The sequence below is a fragment of the Diceros bicornis genome, chromosome 19 (assembly GCF_020826845.1).
Source record: "Diceros bicornis minor isolate mBicDic1 chromosome 19, mDicBic1.mat.cur, whole genome shotgun sequence".
NCBI lineage: Eukaryota > Metazoa > Chordata > Mammalia > Perissodactyla > Rhinocerotidae > Diceros > Diceros bicornis.
The window spans coordinates 32,903,205-32,927,824 of NC_080758.1; the positions used below are offsets into that span (position 1 = coordinate 32,903,205).

At 44.5% G+C, this 24,620-nt stretch overlaps 1 protein-coding gene across 2 annotated transcripts; it reads left to right on the forward strand.

Annotated features, from left to right (window-relative positions):
- The first annotated feature begins 8,112 nt into the window (after window positions 1–8,112).
- Window positions 8,113–23,802, forward strand: PRNP (prion protein). 2 transcript variants are annotated; one of them, XM_058563146.1, is made up of 3 exons: window positions 8,114–8,272; window positions 11,061–11,158; window positions 21,432–23,802. In XM_058563146.1, the coding sequence occupies exon 3, from the start codon at window positions 21,442–21,444 to the stop codon at window positions 22,210–22,212; it is 771 nt and encodes a 256-aa protein (XP_058419129.1). In that variant the 5' UTR covers window positions 8,114–8,272; window positions 11,061–11,158; window positions 21,432–21,441; the 3' UTR covers window positions 22,213–23,802. The 2 variants fall into 2 exon arrangements, with proteins under 2 accessions (XP_058419130.1, XP_058419129.1); XM_058563147.1 differs by lacking the exon at window positions 11,061–11,158 and having other exon boundaries at window positions 8,113–8,272.
- Window positions 23,803–24,620: the final 818 nt, after the last annotated feature.

A 24,620-nucleotide genomic window follows, 5' to 3' on the forward strand; every position in this document is an offset into this window, starting at 1 on the left:
GACTGCATGCTACAGTTACTTTTCCCTTCAATTGCTATTGGAATGTTTCCTGGAAAATGCTCACATGACCTTCTCTGTTAATAGTGCTTGCTTTCATATTACCTATTCAGAGGAAGAGCCTTTCTTCCTTCCCTCTACAAGTATCGGACATTTGTGAGGCAGAAATAAAGAAATTTAAAAAATGGGGGGAAAAAGTCATTCAATATTTTATCACGCTTCTAATTCGATTTGTGCAATGATTTGGGGTTTTTTGCAATGTTTTATTTTTACAGGTAAATTACTTGTACAAATTTTAACTATATCCTTTTCAGAAATACAACAGAGTCTCGTTTAGTTCAAGGCTGTCAGCAGCCAATCTTCCTATTGTAAGAGGTATACACACCATTGAAGCAACACAGGCATTCAAAATAGCAACCCTTAATGAGAGATGTGCACGCCCCTTATAAGGAAAACTACAAAATTTGTGTCTGAGTTTAGGGCCCACCAAAACGCAACACTGAGACTTACTGAGACTATTTGGGAGGTGATTCCAGGAAGCAAAATGAGGAAGTGGAAATGTACAACAGGGAAGAGAGAAAAGCCAAGAAAAGTGGGCAATTTTTCTGTGGGCAAGTGGGGCTTCATCTCACGGGGCACCTTTGAGAGACGATGGGAACACATCTCAGGTCATCCAACCGCAGGTTGGGGAAGCTGGAACACTAAACTACCAACTCGCATCTCCCATTGGTGAAGACTGCCCCAGGAGCCCTGACTCCCCACACTTTGGGGGTGCTCCCGTCGGTGGCAGGACAGGCTGAGATGGTGCCAAAGAAAGACCTTAGGCAGAGAAGAGAGATGCAGGCCTTGAGGTGGGAAGGCGTCAGCATTCTGGAAGCCTGTTACAGGTGACCTCGGGTGAGCCAAGGGGATGTAGGATGAGGCATGAACAGCATCTGCCATAACTCTATTGAGAGGTACACAAAACCACCTGAGTAAACAGATTTGTATTTTCCCGGACATGGGAGCCACGTATTTTACATAATGTTTAAGTCAGCTAGGGCTGCTATAACAAAATACACACACTAGGTGGCTTAGACAACAGAAATTTATTTGTCACTGTTCTGGAGGCTGGGAAGAAGAAGATCAAGGTGCTGGCCAATCCAGTTCCTGGTGAGGACTCTCTTCCTGGTTTGCAGATGGCTGCCTTCTTGCTGTGTCTTCACTTGGCTGACAGAGCAATCATCTCTCTCATGTCTCCTCTTATAAGGGCACTAATCCCATTCATGAGGGCTCCACCCTCATGGCCTAATCACCTTCCAAAGGCCCCACCTCCAAATACCATCACTTTGGGGATTAGGGCTTTGACATATGAATTTGGGGGTGGGGGAACAGAAACATTCAGTCCATAGCACATAAAGATATCAATCCTTCACACATTTATTCATAAATGCAATTCCATTCCAATAAAAAAATCCCAACCACAAGTTTCTTGGAATTCAACAAAATTATAGAATTATTCAAGAAGGAGAAATAAGTAAGAATATCAGAGAGATTCTGAAGCAAAAGAGGATAATGGGTGATATTAGTCCTACCAAGTATTGTAGCATATTATAAAGCTTTACCTGCCTCATGTGTTAGTATTAATATGAGTTTACCAGAGCATGAGATGAAAAGCCTCTCCCCATGTAGCACGCCCTCCCCCAGTTGTATCCATTTGCTTTGATAATACCTTATGCAGAATCTATGTAGAAAGATTGGGGGCTGAGTGAGGGTAGCAGCTGACTGTTCACTGGTGCGATATTGTGACTTATAAGAAATATATATTTGGTCTTTCTCCACAGTTCCTGGCTCATAGCTCCTAAAACCCTTGGAATTTCCTGAGCAATGAGAACACCTTTTGTCATAATACTTGGCCTCTGTTCCTCAGTTCCTGAAATCGCTTCAGGGCCATAAAGGTGAAATGGGTGTTTTGTTACATGTAACAAGTCTCTTTCCACCACAACTGGGTTTATGTTAATTTGGTGACTTTTGGAAAGCACCTAAGGATGGGGGCTGGCTGCCAGGAGAAACAATTATGAAGAGAGGGTTGGAATTTTCAGTCCCATCCCCTGATTTCTGGGAAGGGGAGAGGGATTGGAGGTTGAATCAAACGCCAAAGGCTAATGATTTAATCAATCATGCCTATTTAATGGAGTCTCCATAAAAACCCAAAGGAAGGGGTTCGGAGAGCTTCCGGGTTGGTAAACACAAAGAGATTTGGGGAGAGTGGCATGTTTAGAGAGCATCGAAGCTCCGTGCCCTTCCCCCATACCTTGCCCAAATGTCTCTTCCATCTGGATGTTCCTGAATTATGTCATTTTATAATAAGCGAATGATCTAGTAAGTAAAATGTTTCTGTGTGTTCTGTGAGCCATTCTAGCAAATTAATCAAACCCAAGGTGGAGGTCATTGGAAACTCTGATCCATAGCCAGTCGGACAAAAGCACAGATAACAATCTGAACTTGCAATTGGCATCTGAAGGGGCAGTCTTGTGAGACTGAACCCTTAACCTGTGGGATCTGATGCTATCTCCAGGTAGAGAGTGTCAAAATTGAGTTGAACCGTAGGACACCCAGCTGGTGTCGGAGAACTGCTTGGTGAGGGCGGACCCCCCTACACACACACACTCACACATACAAACGTTGGAATTGTGTGTTAGAATCATTTTAACCAATGATGAGAAAGATTATACCAGTGGTTTAGGAACTTCCAGTAGAAACACAAGAAATCTCCAGTTTCCAGAACAATAGAATAAGTCAGAAGCCAAGCCTGGGGTGGGAGTCAAAGAAATACTGACAAAATCAGACAGTTTGTTCCACAAAATCTGTGATGCAGAAGAAGGACCCAAGTGTGGCAAAGGTTCTAGGTGACATTAAACATTGGTTTGGGTACCTGGGATAGCTCACACATGGCTAGACAGAAAAAGAAAAGGAAAAATTCTGTTGGAGCCAAGGGGAAAATAGGAACCACAGCAAAACGAGTGGATGGGAGAGATAACCACACTCAGGACGTTGTTTAACTGATTTTCCTGGGCACCTACCATCTGCAAGGTCCTGAGTGTCTTCTCACAAGGAATTTACAACCTAATTAAAGACTAACAGATAAATAATAGGGGAGACCGAAACGGGGCTGGATGGTACAAGCCAGTTGCTGCTGGAGCAGGAGGAAGGCGGTTGAGTTTTGGTGGGAAGATATGGAAAGATTCACAGAGGAAGATCCATCTGAGTTAGAACCCCACAGCAGAGGGGGGCGGGGGGCAGGGAGAAGGAATTCAGGGCTGAGGGAACTGCTTGAGTGGATCCTCAGTTTAGCAATTAAAGAAAGGTCAACTGGCCCTTCAGGACTGCAGCCCCAGGGATGCAGGGAGAGATGCCCAGAAACGTGGTCAGGGCCCTTTCACAAGACCTGAGCCCCAGATCTTGAAGTATAGCCATTAAGTATAGCCGTTAAATGTGTTTAAAAAGTGGAGAGACATGGGCCACCCTGTACTGTGGCAGCACTATGATGGTTTCTTTTTAAATTCATGATCACTCATCTTTAAAGAAAATGTTCCTCACTCCTAAGAGAGAACCACAAAAACAGGCTGGCTGTCTTCCTCCTCTGCCTGTAGTGACTTGTGATACAATACTTCAGATTACTGCAGCCATCTGACTGCAACCTGGGGAGGGCAGGGAAGAGAGAGTAAAGGAATGAGGTCTTTGAGGACATGAATATCCCACTGAAGGGGCCCACCCTGAAGAGGCCCCTCATTGTTAGAGAGAGTTCAAAATACCCTCCCTTACGCCCACACTCTCCCCCAGCCACCACCCAGTACTTTGCTCCCCTCAGGGTAAAACTTCTCAGAAGAGTTGTCTCTATTGCCTCACCTCCCATTCCCTCTTCGATTTACTTCTGTCCCCATCACTCTATTGAAACTGCTCCCATCAAGTCCCCAGTAACAACCTCCATGTCACCAAATCCGGTGGGTTCTTCTCTATCTCCATTCTATTCAGTCTCTCAGTAGCTGACTCCTGCCTTCTTGAAACACTCCTCTCAGCTTCCAGGACCTTCTTGGTTTCCCTCCTACCTCACTGACCATCACTTCTCAGTTTCTCTTGCCAGCTACTCTTCCTCCAATTCAAAGTGTGGCTCAGCAACATCAGTATCATCTAGGAACCCATTAGAAATGCAGATTCTGAGAGGAGGAGTCAAGATGGCGGCGTAAGCAGACTCGGAACTCACCTCCTCCCATGGACACAGCCAATTTACAACTACTCGTGGAAAAATTACCCCTGAGACAGAACTGAAAACTGGATGAGAGGAACTCCTGCAACAACGGACAACCCTAACTGAGGTGGAAGAGGCAGAGACTCCCTTCTGGAGAGGAAAAACGCCGCCTTCACAAGCCGCCAGCTTCACGGCCGCCGGGAGCAGCTCACAGTACAATGATGTACACCTGAAACTTTTACAATGTTATAAACCAATGTTACTGCAATAAAAAAAAAAAAAAAAAAAAGAAATGCAGATTCTTGGACTCCATCCCAGACCTACTGGTCAGACTCTCTCGGGTGGGGCCCAGCAATGTGTGTTTTATCTCGTCCTCCAGGTAACACATCCTGAAGATTGAGAACTGCTGATCTAACCCTGTCAGCGTTCCCCACAGCTCGGTCCTAATTCTTCTTCTTTTCTCTGGCTACACTTTCTCCCTTGATGTTATCATCCAAGCCCATGACTTTGAAAACTGTCCATATACTGAAACTTCTAAATGCACATCTTCAGCACACCTCTCCCTCCACCTCCTGGCTGAGTTCCAGAATCCCCCATTTGGGGGTTACACAGGCATCTCAAACTCAACATGTCTAAGATGGAAAGAACTTCTCTAAAACCCCTTTCCTCTAAAACTTGGTCTTCCTCCATTTTTTACCATTTCAGAATCCCACCACCCTACATCAAGCCCCTGGACCACTGCAGAACCCACCTACCAGGCCCTGCTTCCACTTTTGTCCCCTCATGCCCCACACAACAAACAGAATGGTCTTTTAAGAAGGCAAATCAGGTGATGTCACTCCCCTGCTTACATCTTCAAGGGCTCCTATCACATTTAATTAAAATCTAAACACTTCATTAAGGGCTGTTAGGCCCTGCATGACCTGGTCACTTTCTATATGGCTGCCTGTACTCCTTTTGATATCTGAGGTCAGAGACTGTAACTATCTAACTCACACTAGATACTCAATAAATTATTTGTTGAATGAAATAATTTTCCTTTTGCAAACAACATAAATTTAGAGTTTGACTTATTTAGCTTCTCCACATTTGCTGAGGAGGATCTATGTGATGTTGACAAATAAACTTTGAGCCAGGACAAAGGAGATGCAAAGGGAGACTTTAAAAGAATGACCGGATGGTGCTGTGAACCTCAGCACAGCAGGGGCCCATGAGGGCACCAGATGAGTTCCCAGAGGACAAACCCTCAACCCCATCCCTCACCCAGTCCAGAAAATGGCCTTCCTTGTTATAACAGGATACGATAGTTGTAGGGATGGGAGAGGCAATCATAAACGAGGTTGGGACAAGGAATGATGTAGGGCCGTTGCAAAAGCTTCCTTCTGTGGGCTGCCCACTCCTGGAGCTATTCATAGGCTCAACGAAAGCCCCTAAAAATCCATACACCAGCCCCTAAAAATCCACCAACCCCATTATGGCAGTTTTTAAAAATGGCCACAAATTCTTTGATACTCCTCCCATTGAGAGATGAGGTCTACATCCCCGCTGTTGAATCTGGGTGGGCACACGACTACTTTGGTCAATAGCACACAGTGGAAGTGATGTTATGTGACTTGCGACACTAGGTGGGAAGTGGCAATGCAGCTTCCATCTTGTTTGCTGAAACTCACATGCTTGGAGTCCTAAGAAGCCACGTAAGAAATCCATTGAACCTGAGACCGCCATGCTGGGAGAAAGCCAGGCCACATGGAGAAGCCATGCAGAGGCACTCTGATCAGCACATCTGAGCTTCATGTCCTCCCAGCCCAGGTGCCAGTCATGCAAGTGAAAGAGCCTTCAAGTGATTCCAAGCCCCAGCTATCAAGTCAGCCTCAGACTTGGGGTCTTTCCAACTGCAGCCCCAGACATCATGGGGCAGAGTCAAGTTCCCACTGTGCCTGTCCAACTCCCTGGTCTAAACAATCCACGGCCATAACAAAATGGTGGTTGTCTTAAACCACTAAGTTTTGCAGTAGTTGCTACATAGCAATAATAGCCAGAATAGGACATAAGGCAATTTCTTTTGGTTCCCTAATCCCCCCAAGAAATCTTCTGCCTTTAGAGCCTTTTCCTGGTGGGCAGGAAGGGAGAGCATTCAGCCAGTAGACACAGGATTCTTTTGAGAAAAAGCTGAGTTTCGGCGTCTTCTAACTGTTAAAAAGAAACAACAGTCCCAAAATGGGGTCACTTATGCTAAGCTCCACCAAGACTTAATACCTAACCTAACTGCAGTTTCAGCCTCTCCTAGGAGTGGAATTTTAAACCAATCATTCTGGAATTTCCTGATCAACACTAGTGAGGTAATCTGCCTAAGGCCCCCTGCATTCCCCAAAGGGAAGGTGACCTAGCCTGAAATACTCCATTTTTTAAACTTCTTTGTCCCACCCTCTTTCTGCGTATAGAAACCTTACATTTTGTACAACTCCTCAGAGCTCCTACTTATTTGCTGGATGGGATGCTGCCTGATTCATGAATAGATGGATAAAGCCAACTAGATCTTTAAAGTCAGTCGGTTGAATTTTTGTTCTTTAATATAACCATGCTTTACAGGGCCCTTCCTGCCAGAGGGAAGCCAGCCCCTTGTCCAGTCTGATCTGGTCACCCACTCCCAGCCCCACCCCAGCACGAGACTCAAAGAGATGCTTCAACACCCCTAGTTCACCTCGAAACAAGCCATCTCTGAGGAAAGAAGATAAGGTTCTAAAAGTACTATCAATGTGATCATTACCTAAAACTGACTGGATAGAACACGGCCTCAGCATTGCTGCCCAATGATCATTTCTAACTGGCCGCAATCCAGTTCTCTGTTACTGAATCATCTCCATCCAATGGCGGCGTTTTCCAGACCTCTCATTTCTCCTTCCCAAACAACCTTTCAGGCCCCCACCCACATTCATATAAACCTCTCCCGGGTCTGTTTCACATTACTCTGTACAATTCTCCTGGCTTCTTGCTTTCCTCACCATGTGTCCTGGTAATTGGTCCTGGGATACAGTTATTTAATCCAAATCCTGTTTCCAATGCGTATCTCAATAATCTTAAACTTCTTTTCTTACAAGCTGGGTGGAACCTCTTGCCCTTAACAAGGTGACTAGATGTCCCATGTTTCCCAGGACAGCCCTGGTTTATGCCCATTGGCCCGGCTTAATTAATACGGGTGCCACTTTCAAAAGTGCCCTAATTTGGGTAATAATTTATACAGTCCCCCTAACTCTAGCTCATGTCCTTCTGTCACTTCATCTCTGGCCATGCTTTACATGAGACAAACCCCCATCTATTTTCTTAGCAGAAATAACGAGCAAGAACACACCTCTCAAAATACCTCATGTAATATGCGGAGTGGACTTGCTCAATGGAGAGCATTTTTCTCATTTGTGAATATCATAATCTAAATCATCTCTTTTGTACATAAGAAGCAGAAACTGAGTAAATGAAGGAACAGTTGATGGCCAATGTCCTTTCTAGGCCTCAAATTTCAAGGATTTATGTGAAAATTCATAAATCCTGGGCTCCATCTAGGATAGCAAAATTTTTCCCTCTTTAGAAATTTCTGGCTACCGGAAAAGTTCCAGAAATTGCTTTCTCATTCCCTAACCTTTCATTTTCTCCATTATGTAACGGGAGAGCTGGAGCTTTGGGCCGAATTTCCCTTTAAAGATGATTTTTATAGTCAATGAGCAACGTCAGAGAGTGATGACAGGAGGAGGCAGTATCAGCTGATGAAGCGTTCAAACAAATCCCAACGCGTGTTTTCCGGTGACTCAGATTCCCGGCCCTGCTTGGCTGCAGCTTTTAACATCAGCTCCGGCCGCCGGCCCGCAGGTGCGCCCGCCCGTGCGCGTGGCCGCGTGGTCATTGGTCCCCGCGCCGACTTCCGCCCGCGGCGCCGCGGCCCCGTCCCTCCCTTCCCGCCCCCGCAGCGCCTCCTGGGCCCCGCGCGTCGCCGGCCCTCGGCGCCAGTCACTGACAGCCGCGGCGCGGCGAGCGCCTTCTCTCCTCCCGGAGCAGGTAAACAGCCTTGTCGCCTTTACACTCCCAGCGGGGGCGTGGGCGTGGGCAGGGGTCCTGAGAACTGGGGTACGCGGGGCGCGCGGAGACCGCGAGTGAGAGTCCGGGGCGGTGGGGGGCACACCTTGACCGTGGGGAGGGCCGGGGCTTCCCGGCGGGCGCGGGGCGCGTGGGGCCTCGGTGTGCGCGCGTGTTTGGGGATGATGCCGCTCGGTTTTGCGTTTCTGGTGAGGAGAGCCCCTTCTATTCGGAATGAGGCGAGGGCGCGGCTGGCCGAGCCCCGCAGGAGGGATGTGGGTGGTGCCGAGGTGCCTGTCCGCCCCCTGCCTCACCGCCATCACGCGTGTCCGCGGCGGGAGCAGGAGAGCCGAGTCGCGCGGCCGGAGGGGGCCTCAGGTCCGGGAACCTGGGGGCGATCACCCCCGCGCTGCCGCGGCTGGGAACCCAAGGAGGGCCGCAGACGGGCCCCGCTGGGCGCTCGGCGGGAGAGCCGCCTGGGGGCCGCGGGCTCCCGGCGCCCCGCATGCTGGCCGCCCCTCGGAGCGGGCAGGGGCCGGGGGCGGGGACGGCCCTGGGCCGGGCCGGCCCCTCCCGATGCCCAGAGGTACGCGGGGCGGGGGCGGCGGGAGCGGGCGCCCGCCCGGGGCCATGGCCTCCGCGGGGAAGGAGTCCCGGGGCGCCTGGGGGCCGCCGCCGCGCTCGTCCCAGGAGGTGGCCCCGCCTGGCTCCACGCAGTCAGGGCTGTCCCTGAGGAGGCCGCCGCCTGGCACCGGGCCTCTGCGGGGAGGGGTCTCGGGCGGCCTCCCCCTGCACTCCCCGGCCTGGGGCGTCCAGGCCGCCGGGACAGAGGGTCTCCTGCCGGCCCTAGGTGTGGCTGACCTGCAGGCTTCGCTTTTCACCTTATTTCCTGTCCCTCTGGAAGGACAGAACGCAGTCTCAGGGGGCTCCCAGGGAGGGGTCGGGGGAGGTGGGGATGCCGCTCGGAGAACCAGCCTCCCCCACCTGTGCGGGAGGCGCCTTCACGTTTGTTTACACAATGGGGAGAAAGCCATTCTCACTGTCCTTTTCGGTTTTTTCTTTTCTGTTTGTAGTAGTTGTAGCAAACAGATTTTTAAAATCATAAACCCACCACCGTCACATCCACCCTCACCATCTCGAAGCCACTGCTTTCTGGTTTTCAGTCTCCTCGTCTCCAGATTCGTACACAACACAATGCAGTTATACCGCCCTGATCATGATTATCCCATGGCCGCTCTATCTCCTTGAACTTAGAGCATCACAGTTTAATAAGCAGTTCCCCCCACGTGCTAAACATTTGAGATGTTTCCCTTTTGCTTACGAAAAACTCCAGGTAGAATAGGATTAAAGATTTTTACAAATCAAATTGTCAGAAAAAAATAGGACTGGAAATTGAATAAAAATGCCAGACCTCTGGAGAATTAAGAACGCTCTCAGATTTGAAGAAGAAAGAAAAAAATCACCAATGAAAAGGAACAATTTTTCTTACACAAACACTGAGAAGCTCGTACAATGAAAAAGGACTAACCAGAAACGGAAAGAAAGCAGAGAGCTTTCTGTGATTTGCATATTATTTGTATCTGACACAAGTTTTTCATTCTTGTGAAAGGAAAATATCAAGATTATAGTAGATAAATGGTGAAACGAATCATCTAGAAAATAAAATACAAACTGAAGCAAGTCTGGGTTATGGTTTTACATCTATTAACAAAAACAACAATAGTAATAGTAACAGCAACTGCTGTTGGAAAGTGGCCCTGAAACGCATATTCCGTTATCTGGGGAGGTGGCAGGGCTTTGGGGTTAGAAAGATGGCTCTGCAACTAACTTTGCGACTTTGAACAGGTCACCTACTTTCCTAATCCTCTTTTTGTCCATTCATAAAATAGAGGTAATGATACCTACTTCCGGAGTTTGTTCCCAAGATTAATTTTAACCATCTATGTAAAATGAACCCTTGGATGTATACCTTTTTTCTTTTCCTAGTCACATCCCAGTGGGGACATTGTGAATCAGTGCAAATTTCTTGTAGAGCAATCTGGTGGATTTGTTAAGAAGTTAGAACACCATGACCCAGAAAACCCACTCCTGGGAATTTACCAGCAATGGAAGAAACAAACAAGAAAAAAAAGAGCCATATGCAGGCGCATATGCCAGGCAGAATGATCTAAAATTAGACTCACCTGGGAAACAACCTAAGTGTATAACAGCAGGGCAGCAGCTGAGAGAATCATGACACATTAACTGAAAGGAGTATTATGTAACTATTAAAAGTCATGATTTTGAGCCTGATATATGGGAAAAAACTGACAAGTCAACGTGCAAATTACTAGACCGGATCTACTTACTCAGACCTGAATGCGTGTGTGAATGCTCTGAAAGGAAAAGCACAAAAAAATGAAATTTAATAGAATAAAAATGAAGTTTTAATAGGAATTACAGGTGATGTTAATTTTCTTTTTGTTGAAGTATTGCTTTTCTAAAGAATGTAATTTTTTAAATAGTTCACCCTTCTCAGTTTTTTCAGTGAAATGCACTCAGTTTTCTGGGTGTGAAAGAGGGTGAGCTCAGTGTTAGGTTTGCTGCTACTTTTTTAGCTGACCTCATTTCTTTTTTCAAATATTGTCTCATTTTTTTCTTGAATAGATTTATTTATTTAGTTTAGTTTATTAGTTTGGTTTAGTAATTTATATGTTAGGTTTTTCTTTTAAAGAAGCTGTTCTTAGATTTTTTTATCAATTCTAGTTTTTTCTTTTTTGTTGTTTTTAAGGACTCCTGAATATATTTGAAAACTGAACAGTTTCACCCAGGCCCAAGCATTCTGTCTTCCCAGAGACGCAAATCCAGCTTAGCTGAGCCACAACAGATGTACGTACCCTGTGGAATCTCTTTGGTCTTATGATGGTTGAAAGTACCCAACTGCACCAGAAAATAAGGGTCTGGAAAGGCTGCGATTACAGGCTGCTGCTCTGGAGGCCACTTGGGTCTATATGTGTAATTCACACCTATTGCATCATCCTTTTCTGTAAAATCAGCTTCATTTTGCAAAGAAAGGGCCACAGCTTTCTCCAGAATCATGCTGAATTATGTAAGGAAGCAACCATTTTAAAATAATAAAATAAAACAAAAATAACATAAACATTTCTGCACCAAATTAACGCTGAAGGTGACTGTCAACCAACTGACGAAAGGCATTATGAGGTGAAAGGTTTTCTAAGCACTGTAGTTTTAACTTACCTGTTTCATTCTCCCTTTTCAGATCTTATTTCCTCTTCTAAGGCAACTATATCAGCTGTGAACTGTACGTATTAAACATTCATGACGTGCCTGTATCTAACCCGGTGATGGCCGAAGGGTTATAAAATAATCCTTGGGTGACTAGTGTGTGCAGCAGTGCTTACAGTCGGGAGAATTTTTTTCCCCGTTTGTTAATCCTTTTTCTCCTATTATATTCTGCTTATTACTGTCAAAATATTGTGTGATCACTCCGAGGGAGGTGTACCCTTTTATGAAAAGCATTATAAATGTTAAGTGTTGCACTTTTGAGGACTTAGCTCTGAAGCATAGCTAGGAGTGCAATTTCCTTGGAAGCTTTTATAGATTCCCAAAGCCCTCGATAGACACTTCCAGGCTATTGGCCTGGATAGGCTCCAGCAGTGTTTTTTAAAAGCACCATCAGGTCATTCTGATGATGGGCCAGGTTGGGGTCCTTTGCCCTATTCAGTCCAGGGCTGGGCCTCAGGGTACCAGTGAAAACCCCCACCCCAAAATGTTTTGCAAAATTTTGTATAGCCTGCATCAGATTCTTTAAGGGGCAATGATCTCGAAAAGATTAAAATATGACAAATGAATTCTATTTAGCTTGGGAAAGACAGGAAATTTCCCCTAGAGGGGGGCAGTGGAGGGTGCAGGGGGCTGTTTGGTGCCACTTCTGGATTTCACCAATTAAGTTTCAAGTGGTGACATGTTCTGAGTATCCGAAGTTTGGCTCCTGGAACACAACCGTTGGGCAAGTTCCTACCAGAGCTGAGAATTCCTACTCTCAGTCCCCATGTATAAATGGGAATAGGATGAATGGGGTAATCTACGGATCTTTTTTTGTACCTTCTTTCTAGTTCCATTGCTCTGCCGTTCTGCTCACGAGCCAGTGTACATGAACTTATTGTAGTGTTACATTGCATTCTAATACCTAGCAGGCCAAGTATGCCCTAGATTTTCTTCCGGTTCAATAATTTCTCCAGTATTCTTAATTTTGAGTATCATTTTGAGTAGCTCGTTCTTTAAAATCTCCTTTGAATTGTGACTGAGATTGTGTTGACTTTATGGATTATTTGCAGGTGAGTTGGTATCTTTTAACGTTGGTTTTCCCAACCAAAACTGTACACCTTTCTCTTTTTTCCAAAAGTCTTCCTTTATGTTTCTCAGTAAAATATTATAGCTTTCCTCATATAAGTCCTACTATTTATTTTTTGGTTAAATCCTAGATATTTTGAATTTTTTATTTCCCTTGTGAATGGAATGTTTTTTCCACACTAAACCTTGTAAATAATTACAACTGATTTGGGGACTCACTGGTTTTTTTATATAGTCGTTTCAAAAACGGCCACCCGAATGAGCTCACTTATTTATTCTAAGACATTTTTGGATGACTTTCCTGGATTTTCCAGATAGAAAATTATACCTAGCTAGGGGCCGTCCTGGCAGGTGGCAGTTCCCGGATTTGATCCTGGGCGTGGACCTGCTCACCACTCATCAAGCCATGCTGTGGTGGCATCCCACATAGAAGAGCTACAACTCTATAACTGTGATACACAACTATGTACTGGGGCTTTGGGGTGACAAAATAAAAAGAGGAAGATTGGCAACAGATGTTAGCACAGGGCCAATCTTCCTCACAGAAAAAAAAAAGAAAAAAGAAAATTATTCCTAGCTAGAACTGCCAGAACAATCTAAAATAACAGTGATTGCTTACATTCTTGTCTTGTTCACTACATTAATAGGAATGCCTTTCCTCTTTCAGTTAACGTAGGGTGTGGGCTGTGTTTGTGATACTGATTGTTTTTTGTGTGTGTGAGGAAGATCAGCCCTGAGCTAACATCTATGCTAATCCTCCTCTTTTTTTTTTGCTGAGGAAGACTGGCTCTGAGCTAACATCTATTGCCAATCCTCCTCCTTTTTTCCTTCCCCAAAGCCCCAGTAGATAGTTGTATGTCATAGTTGCACATCCTTCTAGTTGCTGTATGTGGGATGCGGCCTCAGCATGGCCGGAGAAGCGGTGCGTTGGGCCCGAACCCCAGGCCGCCAGTAGCGGAGCTCGAGCACTTAACCGCTAAGCCACGGGGCCAGCCCTGTGTGATACTGATTCTTACTGATGTAAAGGAACTATCCTTCTAGTTCTACAGAAACCTTTTTTTAACAGCTTAAACTTAAAAAATCAGGAATGTTGATTTTAATTGAAAACTTTTCAACATCTGTAAAGAATCTTATGGGTTTTTTTCCTCCTTAACCTATTAATAGAATTCCTGATTTTTGAGCCATCCTTGTATTCCTAAAACAATACTTATTGATCACAGTATATTTCTTTTGCTAAACTGTTAAAGTCAGTTTGGCAGTATTTTCTTTTGGATTTTGGCACCTGTATTGCAGGAAGCTGGGTGGCTAAGAGTGTTGAGCCTGCGCTCAACACTAGAGCCTGCGCTCTAGGTGAATACTGGAGTTTGAATCTCGACCCTTTATTCACTTGGCTGTGAGCACTACTTCTCATGAAGATGCCCAAATGTTTATCTCTGCTGAGTTCCATATTCTTAAAACAATTGCCTAAATTGATACACCCCCTTGAATGTCTCATAGTTGTAGCCAGGTTAATGTGTCCAAATTAAAACTCTTGGTTTTTTCTCCCAAGCATGGCCCTCTACCACTTTCCCCTACTTCAGTAGATGCGATCGCCACCATCTGCCTGGTTATGAAAGCCACAGACCTGGTCAGTTGTCACTCCTCCATCCACTCTATCAGCAAGTCTTAATTGGTTCCTTCTGCAAAACACATCTCATTTATTCATAGCTCCTGAGCTGCATCGTAACCACCCCAGCCCCCACCACCATCTTCCTTCAATCGTTTCAACTGGCCTCACCATTTCCTTTCTTGCCCCCCTAAATTTTCTTTACACAACAGTCTGGGTGAGCTTTGTAAAAACAGTCCTATTGTGGTACTCTCCTGAGGCCCTTTAATTGCTCCCCCACCGCATTCAGAATAAAAGGGAAACTTTCTCCATGGTGTATGAAGCCCTCGTGATCCGGTCCTCACCCACTCCGGTCTCATCAGGCTGCTTGCCCTCTGTCTTATCAGGCTCCAGACACTTACCTCCTTTTTGGTCCTTGAACCCACGAAGCTAAGGATCTTACTCACCATTGAGTCCTCAGCCCCTAGCACAATGCAAGAACCTTAGAAGACACTTAAGTATTTGTTGAATGAATGAATAAGTTATTGTACTGTAAACCTTACATTATATGTAATATTTAATTTTTGACAAGTTGTTTCCTCCACTTCTATGGTTATTGGTCAATTCAGGTTTACTATTTCTTTAAAAACTGGTACATACTAGTGATTTTGTAAATATTCGTTGAATGAATTCTAAAGTCGATTTCTGTAATTTATATAGTAGAAAGGCAATCCATCTCACACAGGTTTTTAATTCATAAAACAAAATTGTTTATAGTAAGTTGTTACCCTTTTAAAGCCTACTTTTTCTAAGGTTATTTCCCCTTTCTCATGCCCAATATAGAACTGTCATGTTTTCTAGTGATGTGTATTTGTGTGCATATTATGTTTTCCAATAACTTTTGATTTTATTTAGAAATACCACATTTTTCTGGGTTTTGTTTATTAAATTCTACTTTCGTCTCCATTATTTCTTTCTTTATAACTATGATGCTTTGTTTTGAAATTTTCTATTTTCTTCCTTTTTGAGTTGAATAATCATTTAATTTATTGTCATTCTTTCTGTTCAATTACATCACCCACACTCCGTGGATAGTCACGTGGGTTCCTTTCTTCCCACATCCCTGCCCTCCATTATCCAGCATTCTTTTTTTTCTGGCCAGCCTGATAAGTGTAAGTGATATATCATTTTTTTTCTCATTTTATCTGATTCTTAATGATTTTGAACATTTTTTGTGCCCTTTTGGCTTTCGCTCGTCTGTAAATTATCAGTTTGTATGTTTTGGCCATTTTTCTATTGGAATTATTGTCTCTTACTGCTTTTCAGGAATTCCTAGTAGGTCCTAGAAATGAATCCTCTGTTGGTCTTAGATACTACAAATATCTTTTACCATTGTGTGCTCTTTTTATTAACTTTGTCCATAGTATTCTTCTTATTGTTTAACAGTAATCCTTAATTTTTCTGTAATAAAATTCTTCAATTATTTACCTCATGGTTTGTGCCTTCTGTTTAGGAAGTCCTTCCCCCACTCCGGGCAGGTCACAAAGACATTCACCTGTATTTTCCTCTTCTCATGCTGTACTTTACCTTTGCTAGGTCTGTAAAACATCTAGAGTCTGCTTTCATATGTGATATTAGAGATCCAGTTTTATTTTTCTCCAGTTTCTCAGAAGTGCCTACTAAACAAACCTTCCTTTTTCCATTGGTCTGTGGTGCCTGCTTTATCATATATCAAGTCCCTACTAAAGTTGATATACAAGGGTTTATCTCTGAACTTGCCATTCTGTTTTCTTTGGTCTATTGGTCTGTTCCTAGACTTTTACCATGCAGTCTTTATTACTGTGCTTTGTAGTAGGATTTAATGTCTGATACAGCAGATTCTCTCCTCTTATCTTTTCCTTTTTAAGGTTGAGTTTGCTATTCATGGACATTTCTTTCCTTCTGTGAGTTTATTGAACTCCTCAAAAAATCCAGCTGGAATTTTGATTGGCATTTTATTGAAATTATGTTCATTTGGGGGTAATTGGCGTCTTTATAATACTAAGTTGACTCAATCAAGACCATGGAATGCTTTTCCATTTTATCAGATCTTCTTCTACGTTCTTTATTAGAGTTTAAAAAAATGTTTTTTTAATAAATGTCCTTTTTTCTTTTTTTTTTTTTTGCTGGGAAAGATTTGCTCTGAGCTAACATGTGCTGCCAATCTTCCTCTTTTTTATTTTTTTTCTTTTTCTCCCCAAAGCCCCAGTACATAGTAGTATATTTTAGTTGTAGGGCCTTCTAGTTCTTCTGTGTGAGCTGCCGCCACAGCATGGCTACTGACAGAGGAATGGTGTGGTTCTGCGCCTGGGAACCAAACCTGGGCTGCCAAAGCGGAGCGTGCCAAACTTTAACTGCTAGGTCATCAGGGCTAGCTCTACAGTTAAAAATTTTTTTCCCAGTCTTTTTTTCTTTCTTTTTTTTTTTTTTTTAAGTCATTTCCTACATACTTTACAGTTTTAGTTGCTATTCTGAGTATCTTATTTAAAAAAAATTTTTTTTCTAGTCAGTTAATGCTGGTATAGAGCAATGCTGGTGATTTTTGGAGGCCAATCTTGTTATCCCACAACCTTGCTGAACTCTAGTACTGGGTCTCGTGTTACCTCTGTCGAGTCGGTTGGATTTCCTATGTATATGATCACAACTGGAGCACCTTCCTTGCAGTTCTTTCCCCACTTTCTTCTTCGTCTTTCATATGGCATTGGACAGCCCCTCCAGTCCTGTGATGATGGGCACCTTCGTCTTGTTTCTGATCTTGCAGAGAATGCATTCATGGGTTATCCATTGAGTATGTTTGCTGTTTTTGTGGTATAACCTTTATCAAGTAAGGAGAGTTTCCTCCTATTCCTCATTTGCTAAGAGTATTTTTCTTAATGGTAAATAGGTACTGACCTTTGTCAAATGCATAATGTTTTGAAATGTACCAGAGGATTAGGTCTGACCGTTCACAGGAGAGTATCTTATATGAACAGTGTCATAGCATAGCCAGGGATTCAGAAACCCAGTCTCCATTCCCAGCAGTTTCACTAACCAACACTGTAATCACGGATTTGTCACTTGACCTTCCTGAATCTTGGTAGCCTAATTTGTAGGGTGACAGGTTTAGATTAAATAATATAAGATGTTCCTAATTTTATCACAAACAGAAAGAGATTCTCCAAAGTCTCATGTAAGTTTTAAGTCCCTCTTATCTTGAGAAATGATTCTCTACTTCAAAATGTAGTTATTTTTAATACTTCTCATAATTAAATGTTGCTTTTGTTGTTTTCAACTGATTTTAAAATGATCTTGTCTTAATATATTCTATGATTATCCAACTTTATCCAGAATTCAATTTTAATAAAGTACTGATCAGCGACACATGCCCATATCTCTGATGCCGTATTGCTGTATCTCCAGTCCGTGGTTATTCCTCAACTCCGGACTCACCAAGCTAACTGCCTACTGGTGTCTCTTGTCCCACATGTAGGTTGGTAACAGTGTTGCCGAAGCCAAACCCCTCATTTATTTCCCTGTAGACCTGTTCCACCTTCTGTGTTCTGTCTACACAGTTGCCCAATCCAGAAAACTGGGTGCCACCTCGACTCTTCCAGTCTCTCGTCTTCCACATCAAACACCAAGCCCTCCAGAAGCTACCTCCTAAATCAAATCACCCATTACTCTCCAACCCCTGGCCAAGGCTGCCATCTTCTTTGATCACTGAAGTAGCCTTGTGACTAGTTTCCCTGCATCCTGACATACACACACAGTCCCCAATCCATTCTTCACAATGTTCTTTCTAAAAGGGAACCCAGGACTCTTTAGTGGCTTAGATCCAGACTACTTAATATACCTTATAATTAGGCTGACCACATAACCTAGCATCCAAACTGGGACACTCTTGAGAATGAAAGGGGCACTATTAATATTAGCACAGGAACGAAAGATGTAAACTGTCCTGGGCAAGTCAGGATGTCTGCTCACCTTGCTTATGAGGCCCTTTGTTATCTGACCCCCACCTGCCTCTCCAGTGCACATTGAAGCTCCACTTCCCTGAAACCCCCTGCGGCCCCCAGATCTGCCAGTGTTCTCTCTCACCACCTGTCTCCACTCTGAATGCTCTGTGGCCCCATTCACCTCCTGTGCCTGGCCCAGGGACCTGGTCCGTCTCTGTGTCTCCTTTACTGTGTGGTACTATCGGCTGCTCATGCGTCTACATAACTTACAGAGCTGTAACTCTTACAATCTCCAGTGAGGTATGTTCAAAGCCTAACTCGGTGTTACTCCCCCTGCAGCCTCCTCTTCCTCCCGCCTTGACCATTTCAGGGAACATCTCCAGCCAGCCAGAGTCTACCATGGTGGGTGGCACATGAAATAAATGTTTATTTAACTGAATTGAGGATGTTAGACAGTTGGCCATTGCAGAAAAGAATGTTTTGAAAATACATAAATATGGTTCACTTTCGATATCCATTGTAATTATTTAATGTTTAGTTTGGTTATTTTTTAGACTTCATTACACATGTTTTCACACTCATCCATTCATTCAGCATTTGTTTTGCATGTGTGTGAGTCAGGCACTATGTCTAGGCACTAGGGACACTGCTGTGACCAAAACAAAACTCCCTCCCCAGAGGAGCTTACGCTCCCCTGGAGAAGATGAACAATAAACAGTAAAGAATAGATGTCAAGTTGGCATCACTGCTCTGGAGAAGAATGAAGCAGGGTAAGGGCAGAGGACAGGGGTGCTGATTTAGGTAGAGTGGCGTGGACAGCCCCATTGAGATGATATTAGAGCAGACTTGAGCCATGTGAGTAACTGGAGGAAGAGCCTTCCAGGCCCCAAGCAGCAAGTGCAAAGGCCCTGAGATGGGAAAGTGTTTTTCGGGTTTGAGGAGCAGAGGGAGGCCGGGGAGAGGCAGGCTGGCGGGGCCAGGTCACATGGGGCCTAGGCCACATGGTCAGGACTTTGGGTATTATCCTGAGCATCAAGGAGTGGCACAGTGTGACCTCCATATTAAAAGTCTCCCTCAGGCCACTGAGTGGAGAACATATACAGTGGAGGCCAGGGGAGAAGCAGGGAGGCTGGTTGGAGGCTGTTGAAAGGTTCAAGTGAGAAATGATGGAGGCTTCAACTACCATGGAGGCTTCAACCTACCAAACCCCATCCCATTGGGGATTTAGGATTTATTTTCAAGATAGAGCTGATAAGATTTGCTGGTAGATTCATTGTGTGCTATGAGAGAAAATTCAAGAATAACTCCAGGGTGTTGGCTGGGTTTGGCTCATTGGGGTGAATGAAAAGGGTGTTGACATAGAACCCCTTTGGCTTGGGAGTTATTGGCTGAGGTGATCATCCCCTAGTTCAGTTCCTGGAGGTGTGTGAGCAGAAGTATGAGCTGCATGGAGGCCAAGAGCTGAGCAAACAGAGCATAGATCAGGGACGCAGGCTTGCAGAAGACTGGGGTGCCGGGAGATGTGGGTGCAAGGATGAGGCCAGTCAGCATGTCCTAGGACCCTGCCCCTCTGACCCCTACCCAAAGGAGCCTCCAAAAATCCTAACTGGTGTGATCTGAGCAGTTTGACTGGGCTTGTAACTTTCAAATATATTTCTATTTACTTAAGACCACCAAGACATTTCAATAATAATAGTAGAAACATAAATAGGATGTTAACTCATTTGTTTAATCGTTGTTCTTCCTCTGAATATTATCCAATTTAGTCTTTATCTCTGAAGGTTATGAAAAATAATTTTCTAATTCTTGATGCCACTTTTATTTGAAGATAATTCCAGTGCTGAAGATAAGACTAATATCAGCATTACAGCATATGCCATTTTCGTTTTTACAGCACGTAAAACGTGCTATTTTGGAGTGTGTAGTTCAACATGGGGTACAGTAAACACTGTTCAATATTCATTCTACTATGTGTCTTTGATCTATGCCCTTGGAACTGAGCACCCAGGGCACATGAGATTATCAGTCTGAAAGGAGATTTTTAATTTGATGAATGTACAGTCTGCAGAGGGTCATAAATTATCATCCAGGGTACTTGGTTTGTTTGTTTATTCCTAAACTATGCTAGCCCTTTTATATAAGGCATGTTTCTTTTGTACCAAAAATTAGGAGAGAATAAGTCACTCATAAACCATTAAATGCTGAACTAAAACTCATTCAGTGAGTGAGTGACTGAAATCTTGTGAACACAGCTATTCCTACCCTACTTTGGGCAGCCCCATTTGTCTGTCTATAGAGAGAAAGATGAATTTATAAGTGGGTTTGCAAAATCCTCCATGTTTCCTATTTCCAAAAAGAATTGTATTCCTTTGAGGAAATTCTTGTTGGCATTTATATGTGCAGGGGGTGTTAATTCCTTCACTTAACAAATATCTTTTGTGTGCCTGCTCTGTGCCAGGCGCTGCCCTAGCCCCTGAGGAGACAGCAGCAAGCCAGAGACTCATCCCTGCTTCCGTTCCGCTGAGGAAGGAAGACCAGAGCTGGCTAGTTAGGAAGTTATTTCATCACTGCAGCGCCCACCTGGGGGTCTTCCTAAATAGACATTAGACTCACAAGACTTCCGTAGGGGCCACACCAGGGTCCTCGGGGCAGTCCAGCAGCAGCCAGGGACTTGTGTCCACCCCCAGCCCCCACAGTGACTGCTCAGGTGCAAGGGAGTGAAATCCATGTTGGTGGGTAAAGGGTTCCCCTTGGCGTAGAAGCCCCGGGCCCCCCAGGAACCAACATCCTTTATAACAGCGCGATGGGCACAGCTCCTGGGGTCCCCACAGGAACCTGCCTGGTTGCAATAATCGTGGCTCTAGAGAAGCTGAAAGCCCTGGCAAACCCACCAGGTGTTTAGAGCTCCTGCTAGTCCAGGTGCAATGTATCAGTCAGAGGTTATTTTTACCATAAGCCAATTTGCTGGCATTCCACCTTTATCAAGTTTCCGGGAAAACAGAGCCAGAAATTATTTTAAGATCAAATTTGTCCTTAGAGAAGGAGAAAGAGTTGTGTTAACCTTCTGCTTACAATTACTTTCGTCGTAAGTGCTGCAAAGGAGAAGTGCAGTGTGAAAAGCATTTATGACCAGGAGCTGATGCCACTGCTGTGCATGCATTCATTATGCAGCAAAAGTGAAGTGGTTTCAGCGTAAACGTAGGACACTGACACCCTCTTCATTTTGCAGATAAGTCATCATGGTGAAAAGCCACGTAGGCGGCTGGATCCTGGTTCTCTTTGTGGCCACATGGAGTGACGTGGGCCTCTGCAAGAAGCGACCGAAGCCTGGAGGAGGATGGAACACTGGGGGGAGCCGATACCCAGGGCAGGGCAGTCCTGGAGGCAACCGCTACCCACCGCAGGGTGGTGGCGGCTGGGGTCAACCCCACGGTGGTGGCTGGGGTCAGCCCCACGGCGGCGGCTGGGGTCAGCCCCACGGTGGTGGCTGGGGACAGCCCCATGGTGGCGGAGGCTGGGGTCAAGGTGGCTCCCACGGTCAGTGGAACAAGCCCAGTAAGCCAAAAACCAACATGAAGCACATGGCAGGAGCCGCCGCGGCCGGGGCGGTGGTGGGGGGCCTTGGCGGCTACATGCTGGGAAGTGCCATGAGCAGGCCCCTCATTCATTTTGGCAATGACTATGAGGACCGTTACTATCGTGAAAACATGTACCGTTACCCCAACCAAGTGTACTACAGGCCAGTGAGTGAGTACAGCAACCAGAACAACTTTGTGCACGACTGCGTCAACATCACGGTCAAGCAGCACACGGTCACCACCACCACGAAGGGGGAGAACTTCACCGAGACCGACGTCAAGATGATGGAGCGCGTGGTGGAGCAGATGTGCATCACCCAGTACCAGAGAGAGTACGAGGCTTTTCAACAAAGAGGGGCGAGCGTGGTCCTTTTCTCCTCCCCGCCGGTGGTCCTCCTCATCTCTTTCCTCATTTTCCTGATAGTGGGATGAGGACCGCCTTCCTGTTTCACCATCTTCTTAATCTTTACCAGGCTGGGGAAGGGGGTGTCTCATTCTTGCTTCTCTCTTCTCACCCGTAGGCTAATACCCTTGGCACTGATGGGCACTGGGGAATGCAGAGCAGACCCGGGATGCTCTTTATTCAAGCCCTGTCTGAGTCCTTCGCGGGCCAGTGCCAGTGCCAGGCTGGAAAGAGGGTAACAGCAAATAATCGTTGGTTGAGCTGGGCTTATTTTTTGTCTAGTGCAACAGATTGAGGCTAAAACAGTTCTCAAAACAGTCTTCAAATACCTTTGCCTAAATACTTCCGGCTCCTTCCTCAGCTAAAGTTCAGTACACTAATGCCTCATCTTAGCAGTGATTTCGAGCAATTCGGAGAAATTTTCTCATCCGTTTTAAGAAAACTTGACTGCATTTTCCTGTCCAAACAGCATTTCTGCCAAATTTGGAAGGAGGCCACATGATACCCATTCAAAAAAAAAACTAGAAATCCTTAGCTCTTGGGCCCAGGCTCAGCCGGCTGGAGAGTGTGGGCCCTGTGTCTGCAGAGAACTGTAACAAGGTTTGCATTTTGCAGTATGGGCTACACAGCAGCTGTTGCATCAAGAGTAAAGATGTGTACAACACTAGACCTCTGGGCAGAGGACGTTTTCACAGGGAATGAACACGACTATCACAATGTGAAAGGCTTCTGGGACTAAAAACTCCAGCATTTGGGAGTGGTGCCCTTGGAGGCAAGCTCCCGTTCTCAATGTTTAAAGCACCTACATGTGGCATTCCTTTCTTTAGTAATTCAACTATAGATAATTAAGGCAGTAAAAAATTAAATTACCTCCTAGACACTGGAGCAAATCTTCGTTCGTTTACCTGGAAACGGGAATGATTTTGACGTTGTTTGGGTGAACCCAGGAGATTTTAACATGGAGCTGAAGCTGTACAAACACCATTATCATAGAGGATTATGGAATGAGGAAAATGGTTAGTGGACAAAGAAAAGAAATGCTTGCATTTCTTCATTGCTGTCATAATTGTCAAAAATCATAATTAGATTGAGTCTTTAATTTCTGTAATTGGCTTTTAAATCAAAGAATAGGGAGTTAAACCAAAAAAAATCTTAGATTGGAGATGATGGAAATATCCATTCAGAGTAGAAAAAGAAATTCTGTTAAATAAGGTAAAATTATCCCCTGGATCGTTCAATATGGTCACCTAGCAGATATATATTACTCTTCTGCAATGTTATTGGCTTGCACTGTGTGGGTATTCTATCAAAAAATATATATATATATTGCATATGACAAACCTAGAAATTTTCGTTAGAGCAGTTAACATCTAAAGTATCTAATGCATTACCTGTTTTTGTAAGGTACTAAACACCTGATATGTGGGAAACCCTTTTGCGTGGTCCTTAGGCTTATAGCGTGCACTGAATAGTTTTGTATAAGGATCCAAAGTGGTCTTTGAAATATGCATGTACTTTATATTTTCTATATTTGTAACTTTGCATGTACTTGTTTTGTTGTATAAAAAATTTATAAATGTTAATATCTGACTAAAATTAAACAGGAGCTAAGATGAGCATCTTCCATGGAGTTCGCAGCTGTATTCACTATGGTGCCCTGGGTTGGCAGGGTCATTGGGGGTTAATCTAAGCAAAGTGGTGCCTTCAGTGCCCACACTGCCTATGATGGCCAATGTTTCATGTCCCTCCTCCTGATACTGCCCTCAGCCTTACTCCCAGCCACACACCAGTTGATCTCTGCTGCCTTGTCCTTTTTTCCACAAGTACCTAAGTGTGCTTGGCCCTGGGTCAATGGCAAAGTCACTACTGCAGCAGAGAAAGACAGTCCTTGCACTCTGGAAGCTTCTTTCTGTCCTGGATTTTGAAATGGAGGATGTTCTTGATTAAAATGAAATTTAACAAGCTCTAAATTACCTATTTAATGCCCACCCCTCCAAATCGGGTCATGAAGTATCTCCATGGCCTGTAAGCCCCAGTGACAATCTCTCTCTGAACTGAAATTCGACCCCATAAGTCCAATAGGCCACTCTCATTTGTCCCAATCTTTCAGCTCATTCTACACAGTTCCTGCTTTCTTCCCAGGTTCCTGCCTTCTTCCCAAGTGCAAGGCCCCAGCCTGCGATGCTCTCGGTTTCCTGGGCAGAGGTTTTCTTCTGCAGCTGTAATTTACCAACAGCAGGAAGTAATCACAAGAAGTGACAGTGGTTAAAAGCACAATATTTATTAACACCTTACCAAATGCCAATATCCTGCAGCAATCAGAGGATCAACTTAGCATTAAAAATGAAAAGATAAGAATCAACACCTTGAAACCCTATCGTTCACAAAACTACTAAAAGAAATGACATAGGCAAAGTCTCAAAAGCCTTACTCAAAA